This window comes from Musca autumnalis, unplaced genomic scaffold, assembly GCF_047663935.1.
Source record: "Musca autumnalis isolate F117 unplaced genomic scaffold, ASM4766393v1 scaffold_5, whole genome shotgun sequence".
Lineage (NCBI taxonomy): Eukaryota > Metazoa > Arthropoda > Insecta > Diptera > Muscidae > Musca > Musca autumnalis.
Genome location: NW_027412088.1, coordinates 114,110,986 through 114,121,069, shown reverse-complemented (window position 1 = coordinate 114,121,069; position 10,084 = coordinate 114,110,986). Strand labels below are relative to the sequence as shown.

Below are 10,084 nucleotides of genomic sequence, written 5' to 3'. Positions count from 1 at the left end.
TGTAAATTTTTGAAATTTTGAGAATGTATGTGCGACTTTTTCAAGACTGATGAAAATCAAAATAGTTTTGATTTCAAAATGAACCCTCATCAGTCTGGGTGAATTGTGTTTATTTTCAAATTGTCAATAAACAATTTTGAAAAACAGAAAATAATGTTCGTGTAGGAACACAAAAAACGTAGAAATCATTCATTTGTGGAGGAGAAATTCAAGATTTTTAGACTCGACTGATGGTTGGTGCTACACACTTGTCAGTCTTGAAAAAAAAAATATATTTTTAGAACAGTTGATGTAGAGATTTTTTTTAATTTCATCGCACTTCTTACTTTTATTTTACTTTATTTTATTTCGCTCGCTGTGCGAGTTGAACACACGAACCCTCTGATTTCAAGCCAAAGACACTACATACTATGCCACGCACGCGAACATTAAGGGTTGCTTAAGAACTTAAATGTGCAGTGCACATGTGCACCACGAACTGTTATTTTTTAATTAAAAAAAAAAACTCGCGTGCCGACAGTGAGCGTTGAACACACAACCCTAGGATTTATAGTCGGACACACACTCACTGTGCCACCGTCCTCATTACTTAGTGAGGAGCAAAGTAAGTAGGTTTGCCTTGTAATTTTTTTAAGAAGTATCCCATTAGTTTTCAGATTACATGTAATGGGAAAAGAAGCTTGTTTACATTACTTTGTAATGGGTTACGTGATGACTAATGGATCCGAATTTTTGCTGGGCTATTAAATCCAAAAGACACAATTCGCCAAAAAAAAACTATTTTATTAAAATTATAAGTTCAGTGGAATTATTTTTTGATGATTAATGATTACTTTGTAATGGGTTACGTGATGACTAATGGATCCGAATTTTTGCTGGGCTATTAAATCCAAAAGACACAATTCGCCAAAAAAAACTATTTTATTAAAATTATAAGTTCAGTGGAATTATTTTTTGATGATTAAGAAAATGTAAAGGACATGACATCTATTAGAAGAAATTTGAGGGACAAGTCGAATCCATTGAAATTGCCATATGTACTGTAAGTTGAAGCTCATGATGGAAAGATCTGTATAATCAGTAAATTATTATAGGTTTAATGCGTATTTTCGATTGCCAAAGAATACCGTAGTTTACATTGTGGAAACGTTAAAGGATGACTTCAAAGTAAGTTACAGATCATCAGCAATACTCCCACATTTAAGAGTGTGCGCTGCGTTGAGATTTTTTGCGGAGGTAAGTTTTCAAAAGTCCCATGGCAATGATTACAACAATTGCATGGCTCAATCTACATTATCGAACGTATTGAAGGAAGTTATCCACTTGATAGAGAACAAATTGGATCGTTTCGAAGTTGACGGAGGAGGAAAAAATACAAAAAATCATTTTTATTCAAAAACGAAATTCCCTGGTGTAGTCGGCTGTATAGATGGAACCCATGTGCACATTGGATTTGAACTCAACTTATCAATTAATATTTCAAACTGTTGTTGTTATTTTCACTATATTTTTGATACACAAAATTAATTAATCATGCAAATAATCAACAATTGTTTCTTCGAAAATATTCACTCCAACTGAAAATAACTGGTTGCTGAAAAATAGCAGGTTAGTCAACTGAGATTCGCAACTTCAGTTGAAGGTTGCCTTACATAAAGTAATTTTGACAACTGGCATCTCCACTCAACGATAATTGTTATCGATAATCGACTCCTAAATGACAGGAGTAACAAGAATTGGAACAAAACAAGGCAGAAAAGGTTATAAGAAAAGTTAAAAGACTAGTTCACAAGAGCCTTTTGTGCCGAATTCAGACAATAAGAATTGAAGGAAAAGAAGCATAAAGGAAATAGATTCGCAAATCCTAAATTTTCAGGTATTTTTATTTTATTTTCAGCCCTATTCTGAACATTCCCATGGGAGCTGTTTCCCATGGGAGCGAAATTTCCCATTCCCACGTTTTACATATTCTAAACGACGTGGGAAGAGCAAACCATGGGAGCTGAAATTTCGAAATTCGAAATTAGTTACACCAAATTATTATAGCATACTTTTGGGAGCTGTAATTTTGTTTTGTAATACAAAATGCCTATTTGCATTGAATTCACGGTTTTTGAATTAGATTAGCAAAAGCACAACTCACTTAATTCAACAACCGTGCATTGATTTATGGATTTTTAAGTGAATGGAGTCAACGATGTGTGATGTTGTTCTAATAAGCACATTTTCTTCAGAATGTGCGAATTGGTGTAAGCATTTTTTAATTATTAGGCAAAAATAATTTTTGTGTATAAAGTAATCGGAACTTTTTAAGTTTGCAACGAATTTAAAAATTGTATGTTGATAGGAGTAATTTTAGTTAGGGGTTTAACGAGTATATCGCTAGTTTTACTTATTCCTAATGATCGCTAGAACTCGTATTTTGCATATTTTAAAAAAAAATTCAAAAAGATAAATTCGGATATTTTTCTCAATTATTACATATTTTTGCGTGTTATTACATATCGTCACCATAAATTTCCGGAGAGGTATCTCAAAAAAAAATAAATAAATAAAATACGTTTTTGATTGAATCTAAAACTAAAACCCGTGCCCTTGAAAAATTTCAAGCTTCTACGTTCAAAAATGACGATCCTATTCAAGAAAAGGCATTTCGGAAAATGGAATAGCATTGCAATAATTTGGCATATACGTATGTACGTTTGTGTGATCGTTGTCGTGTCGTTGAGCAGACTAACACGTTTTCAATAGAACGTTAGTCTTCTGATTTAAAAAAAACCCGAAGGTTATATTACGAAAATGAATAAAAGTTGTAAAGATTGTATATATTATGGTTATTTTCCAATATATTTTAATAATTATTGCCAAAAATTCTTTTGAAATTGATTTGTTTTTACTTGCTGTGCTGCGTTAACAGAATCAACCATGACTCTTTTTCTCGTATTTCAATACATATGGTGTGTTCCAGAATTGCAAAAATCTACTAATTTTTACTACTTTTTTTTTGTTTTGTTCGATAACATAAAGGAAAATTTTGTATCGGTGTAAAACATGTTAGAATCTTGCAGGTTGTTGTATCATATAAGAATATGCAAAATCCGAAGTATACTAATGACATATTTTACAGTACATTTTGTATGCTTTTATTAAGCAAACACATGGCGATTATAAATATTTGCAATAATTTTGTCGTGTAGAATCTACACTGTAGATGTCTTAAAATATGAAATTTCATAAAAATATGACATTTCTTAAAATTTTTTTCAAACTCCCACACTGTTTGCTGGGGAGATTTTTCCCACAAAAAGACACAAAATTCTCCCACAATTCAAGATAGAGAATGTATACTTTTTTCCCATGGGAACAAATTCCCAATTCGAACTTCATTCAGAATGAGGGGAGATGGGAAATCGGAAAAAACTCCCACAAAATTTTGTTCAGAATACGAAAATGTGGGAATGGGAAAAAATTCCCAACTCCCATGCGTTCAGAATAGGGCTGTTTATTTTATTTTTTTTTTTTTTGAAGAGCCAAAATGTCTGTTTTTGAACAACATAATGGTCTGTTCCCGTATTTTATTAAATGGCCAGAGTAGTAAAAGTGGTGTGTTGGTATAAGGGTACAGAAATGTGAAAAAACGATACAAAATTGTAAAAACTTTGTAGTCCTGACAGGTGTATAAAAAATTCTAATTTTAATCTATCTATTCGAATCAGAAAAACGATTTCTACTGTATATTCCGTATCTGTTCCTGAAATGAAGCTCAACCATTCAGGCTCATCAAAGAATAATTTTTTATATGAATCTTTTGTGAGCATTATAGGATGAATTAGCCTAAATAATGCTGTATCGTGATTCAAAAGGTGGGTATTAGAATACATTAGACTGAAAAGTGAACTTGAATATATTCATATTGCGCCTATAATAAACTTACCTGCATCAGCAAAAATGTTGTAAATATTAATTACATCAGGTTGATTAGTTGACCAAGTTATATGCATATTAGACAATGTACCCAAGACCATTGGAGATAAATCAGGAGTACCTAAATGTAAAAAGTTCTTACATATAAAAATCATTATTTTTACTACTGTAAGAAATAAGAAAATTACCCCATATATAAGCTGGCATGACTGCTCCACTACGAATTCGAACTAGTGGTGTTTTTATTTGTATGTTAACCAACGGTACGACGTGTACGTCGACAGTGTCCTCAGAAACAACAACTTCTTTGCCATTTACAGGATTTGTCATAATACATTTTCCAGTAATCTTTGTATCGCCCAATTTAAATGCAGTAACGACGGCCGATTCCATAGCTGAATAAAAAATAAGATTTTTAAACTGTACGATTAGCTAGACTATAATACTTACATATAACCTTCTGATCATGTACATGGTAGACTATATTTACATCTGGATGTGGGCCACCATGGTAATAAATTTGTACACTTGAACCTACCACCAATGTACTGTTGCGGGGATACAAACGCAAAGGTGGGAATACCTTAATATTGATAATTGTTATTTTTTGTGTTTTTAATTTTGAAAAATGTAGCTTACTTGAACATTAGCAGGTTCACTAGATACCAGCATCTCTCCACTGCCGGAACTGAAAACTATTTTCGTTTCGCCCAAATGGTTACCTGTTATGATGTATCTGAAATTCGGTGTAAAATCCATAACAGTTGAAAATATCCAACAAAAAACCATACAACTCATTAAAATTCACATCACAAATGTCAAAAATCTAAATGATCTCTAATGTAATGTTTATATATCGCTTACCTAATTTCCCCAATGCCCAAATCAACTTGGTCACCCAATTGAATACTTAAAATATTTGAATTGAAAACTTCTTCCGACAATTCATAAATTTGCAAATTAAATGGATCGATATGCAGTAGATTATCGTGCGAATCATATAATTTAACAATTGCCTCAATAGACTTTGTACGTTCAACTCTATCGGCTACCTCCACACGTATAGCTCCAATGCTTACCACCGATATAGACAAATGAGCTGGTTCATTCATTAAGCAACGATCAATCAATTCGAGGCGAGTCTGTAATAATATAGGAAATATTTATGTTACAAATCGACATAATTCGATGCGAAGAAACATACATGACCAATACGAAGTGGTGAAACAATCAATTCTTTTTCTTTATTATCAAATTCCACTTTCACTATGCCAGATTCCGATAATTGAAAGTCATAGAAACCACTTCCTTGAGACATTGGTATGCGTTCACGACGACCCTTGGCTAAGAAAATGCTTATGTGGTCTGAAGGGAAGAAGGTACTATTAACCGTCATAAATCTGATTTCATTTTCAATAATGGGTGTAGAAACATCTCCGGTTTTGGGCTAAAGACAAAAAAAAACCAAGTTATTATTCTGCCAATAATTGTTATAATAGTACCTTACATTTTTGATGCCAAATGGAGGTTCTTCTGGATGTATATTTTGTTTTCTCAACACTAAGTCATCATATTTTGTTACAACACCCTTGATGCGGAAATTTTGGGCCACTTCATTGAGCTGCGTCACCAATATATCCTTTCCCGGTAAACGAATTCCCTCCAAATATTCTTCTTCGGTTTGACGGTGATGCATAATGGCACCGCTGTGATAACGCTGTTCCCCAGCTGCAAATTCCCAATCGATAAAAAGTGAAGTAATATTCATCAGTTTCCGATTTTTAGCATCCTGAACTTCGATTTCAATTTCAAATTTATCATCTTGATCTTTAAGCTGCAGCAAGGCATTTCTCATTTCTAGTGGACAGGATGATCGCAATTGTTCTCTTGTGTACAAATTAAGAAACCGTGGTTTGACACAAGAGATGGTGGTGGTTATTTTAGAGTGATAGGGTTGGAAATTGGGTGTGAGTAATGCGTTAAAAACAGTAAATTCAAGAGATGTTTCGCCAACTTCACGGCACAGTATTGTAAAGGCATAAACATTGTTTTGTGTGTCAAATTCTATTTCGAAAACTCTGGCAATATTTTGATTGTAATCAACGCCCTTAGTCAATTCAGCTTCAAGTGTGTATATTCTCTGGGGACCATTTGTATAGATGACATTACGTGACGAACCAATCGGCAGAACAACATGATTCTCTAATGGATTCAGAATTGTTAGAGGTTCAAAAACACTTAGGGTGACTTCGTCTTTCAAAAGCTTCTCCCGGAATTTATAAGACAATTTTAGGTTGGTAAGTCCAACTGCAGTGCTGCGCAAATGAACTACTTGACAAGCTTCTGGGGCCATGTCAAGATTAGCAGCTGAAGCAGCATTATAATCAACTTGGAATATCTGGTTAGAAAACTCAAAATCAAAAACAAGATTTTCGCATTTTGTTAAAGGCATTAGAGTGTTGTTAACATATGCATAGACTGCCACGTGCAATTGAACGTAGTCCTTTAGAGCTGTCTCAAAGTTATATTTGACAATTTGCAATTTCACAGGTGGTACAAAGTAAATATCGGCATGCCGAGAGATTTTTTGATTCTTTGCCAATGCTACTTTCACATGTGCGTGAGCAGTTAGTAATGTTCCAGTGGTACCATCATATGTATCATGACCACCCTTGGCATTTGAATCGCGTATTACAGTAGTGGCTAGGCCGTTTTGATTTATGTGCAAGAAACGCGGCTGATGTGACACCCAAACATAGGATCCATCACCACCCCTCGCTTGGAACTGAATTCTTTGTGTTTTAATTATGTTGGGATCATATGGTAGTATAACTTTAGCTGGCGATAATGTTAATTCGCTGTAGATTTGTAATTCAGCTTGTGCGGTTAACTGTAAAAACATAAATTAATTATTTACGTCTATAAACTTATAAAACATCTGTATTATACATACATCTTTGAAAGATCCGTAAACTGGTGTAACGCCTTCCCTAATGGCTTCACCATACAGACGTGATCCGTTCTTGCTACGTTTTTGAACAAAAAACAGCGACTCGTCTATTTCCGAACTAACAGAGTACCGGGAACCCAAAGTAATTTTATGGTCATCACTGAAATGGTATAAATAGAGATTTGAATTTAGATCATGGGAAATTATACATTTACATATTGCTTATTTACTCAAAGAGTGACACATCTCAAAAAATCAAGTTTCAAGAAAAACGTGTTTTAAGCTGCCGATTGAGATTTGACCAATATAAAAAGGATATTACAAAACAAAATACATGAACTATCTTTTGTAAAGAGCTAGCCATATATCAGTGCTAAATTTCTGTGCAAGATCAAGCATGATTATTTGAAGTGTTTTCGTGCTTTGAGTTTATCAAAAAAAACTTTTTTTAAGATTTATGCCAAACTCCTAGAAAGTAAGCTGCAACTTGTTGAGTTTTATCAAGTTGAAAATTTGACACAAGATAGAATAGAAGTTGTAGACAAAATAGAAATTGCTAACACCAAAAAACCCATTTTTTCAGCTAAGCCACTCTTTTAGTAAATGAGCGATATGTTGTGTACAAAAGAATTTAATAATATAATTCTTTAACAATAAGCAGACTGTATTATTTGAATCATTTTTTACAAAGTTTGTGAGAAATACTTAGATCTCTACTCAACTCCCTTTTTCTTTGCAAGAAAAACAAAATTTCAAATTTAAAGTCTTTTTCTCTCAGAATCAGTTTTTTACGGAATTTAGTAGGTAAAGCGGGAAAGAGAAATGAGAGAATTTCCACATGTATTGTTTATCCCTAATTCAGCTGAATATGCTTTTGTGCATCTAAAAAAGCATGTATATTACAACCCCTAAATTTTCTGGTCCCTACAAAGTGTAGCAAAAAGGAAGCAAGTATCTTGGCAGAATTTGTTAAAGAGTTGTTAGAGAGTTAAAGAGTTTCTTGGTTGTACGTTTGAAAATTGTTTGAGTTTGCGGTCAATGTTATTTTTCTATAAGGTATTAAAGTTGGGGTCTGCGTGTTGAGTCTGTGTGTTGAGTCTGTTCACGTTTTCTCGTTCTATGAGGAACACAGAGATACTTGTTCCGCGACTGACTCCATGTTTATTTTGTTATATATTTACGCTTGTTAATTTATAAGTCTTTGCTTTTATTGTTATGTATAATTCTATTTACGATAAACTAAGAAATATTGTTAGATATAAGCAAACTGAGAGTAGTTTTTGTATAGCTGTTTTTGGAACCGCTAATGGCCCTATGGGCTAGGTTACTGTATTAGTCAAATAAATTAAAATAAATTGTTTCAATTAACTAAGTCTCTATCTTCATATTTAAAATGTTGGAAAATAATCCTATAGTCCTGTAATTACTTACTGTGTAAACAAATCTATGGCTATTTCATGTTTTTCTCCTTCAACGGTTATCCAATTGTTATGCGGCAATAGACTCAATCCTAATTTTTTGGGATTTGCTACCGTCAACCGAGCACTGGGAACAGCATTTTTCATTGCCTCACTATCGCCTGTGATACTACCATCATTGGGAACATTCCGATCACGCAATACAACCATAGTAGTGCCGGCCTTAAGGCCAGTTGCCGAAACACCCCTCATACTGGCCACACTATTATCTTCAATTTCCAAAAAATATTGATTGTTTAGGGAAATCTCCTGTAATTTGCCTGTTTTCAGCTGCAAAATACGGAAGTTGACAGTATCGCCTGGTAGAACATAAACATCCGATGGTTCCAAAATTATATTGGCCAGAACATTAATGTAGACTACTATTGGTCGAACATAGCCATACTCGGGATATGGAAGATTTACGGTAACCTAGAGAAAGTTTGGACATAATTTAAATGAGATTTCCTTTGATTTACTTTTCAGTTTTACCTTCGCAGTTCCAGTATTTATGCCTTCCAACAGCACCATGTATCCCTTTAATCCTTGTGCCTCAAACTTTTCCAATGACTTGGGGACTTCGTGGTAAGGGCTTTCAGTGAATGTTAAAAACCTTAGAGCAGATGACCAATCCTTACTGTCCTTGTTTAGGGAGGATATAACCCAATTGAATTCCACACCTTCCAAAGTGGTGAAGACATTGCCCTGTGTGTCCTCAGCATGAAGAACAAACGTTTCGGGAGCTTCTTCTAGATATAGTTGGCGTGTTGTTGTCTCGACACCTAGTCTATCTATAACATCCAAAATGACATCGCAACGCAACGAATCGCCAGTGGCTACATTCTCGGCCAAAACGATAGCAGTATTTCGTCTTCGTTCCCGTGTCAGTACAGTAACTGTTGCTTCATATGAACATTCATTATCGTCAGCATCTTCATAAAGCGGGGTAATTAATATTAAATCTTGTCTAGATGAAGTCCTGGAAAAAGACGAAGTCAATAGGATTAGATTTTAAGGTTAAGACGCCAACTCTGTCATCCCTATGTTATTGGTGGTGGATCTATTCATATAAACAAAACAAAACGCAACGCTATTTCTTATTTGCAACAACAACAAACATCAACCTCATGGTGTGTCTGTCGCAAAGGTTAGTGCTGTACCACTTACCATTTGTAACATCCTTTTTCGCTGACTTGCAGAGTAAAGTTTATAGAGATTTTATCAAAAATAGGCAGAAGAACTCGAGGAAAGTTCAATTTTGTTGCTTCAATTTCGTGTTTTCCACACAAAAATAGTAATAAAATTAACAACTTAAATATATTGTCCATGATACTACGCGCGTTTAATCCTCATGCGACAGATACTTTTGACGTTTCGTTTTGCACGTTTAACTGACAGCTTCAAATACCGGCAGAGTTGCAATGAATAGCAGTAGAATTTAGTAACCCAACAAACAAAATGGGGATGAAGTATCAATATGTATATACAGTCGGACCTCGATTATCCGTTATGGTCGGGACCGGAGGCATTACGGATAATCGATTTTCCCGGATAATGGAGACAATGCTTTTATGCAGTTTTTGAACATATTTTTAACTAAAAATGCCATAATATTGTACAATAATATGAAAATCTCCAATTTTTATTAAATTTCTTGCGGTAATCCACCAAATTTTATGCTAAGTTTACATTTACGAAATCCACTCAATTTCAACTGTCAATTCCATAGCTCAAACGTCAAATGAAATCTCAT

The 10,084-nt window shown here is 34.1% G+C and overlaps 1 protein-coding gene and 1 non-coding gene across 2 annotated transcripts in view; both read right to left on the bottom strand.

Moving 5' to 3' along the window:
* Nucleotides 1-9,761, bottom strand: part of Gp210 (nucleoporin 210) — a 246,615-nt gene extending 236,854 nt beyond the window's left edge. The window contains exons 1-11 of the mRNA XM_073992963.1: nucleotides 9,499-9,761; nucleotides 8,824-9,310; nucleotides 8,306-8,763; nucleotides 6,878-7,034; nucleotides 5,432-6,814; nucleotides 5,129-5,371; nucleotides 4,789-5,066; nucleotides 4,564-4,660; nucleotides 4,375-4,507; nucleotides 4,113-4,319; nucleotides 3,935-4,045 (exon numbers count right to left, since the gene is read on the bottom strand). Coding sequence (XP_073849064.1) covers nucleotides 3,935-4,045; nucleotides 4,113-4,319; nucleotides 4,375-4,507; nucleotides 4,564-4,660; nucleotides 4,789-5,066; nucleotides 5,129-5,371; nucleotides 5,432-6,814; nucleotides 6,878-7,034; nucleotides 8,306-8,763; nucleotides 8,824-9,310; nucleotides 9,499-9,659 — 3,715 coding nt within the window. The 5' untranslated portion in view covers nucleotides 9,660-9,761. The remainder of the gene's footprint in view (nucleotides 1-3,934; nucleotides 4,046-4,112; nucleotides 4,320-4,374; nucleotides 4,508-4,563; nucleotides 4,661-4,788; nucleotides 5,067-5,128; nucleotides 5,372-5,431; nucleotides 6,815-6,877; nucleotides 7,035-8,305; nucleotides 8,764-8,823; nucleotides 9,311-9,498) is intronic.
* LOC141387854 (small Cajal body-specific RNA 8) lies at nucleotides 3,729-3,860 on the bottom strand. Its single transcript, XR_012408670.1, has one exon.
* Nucleotides 9,762-10,084: the final 323 nt, after the last annotated feature.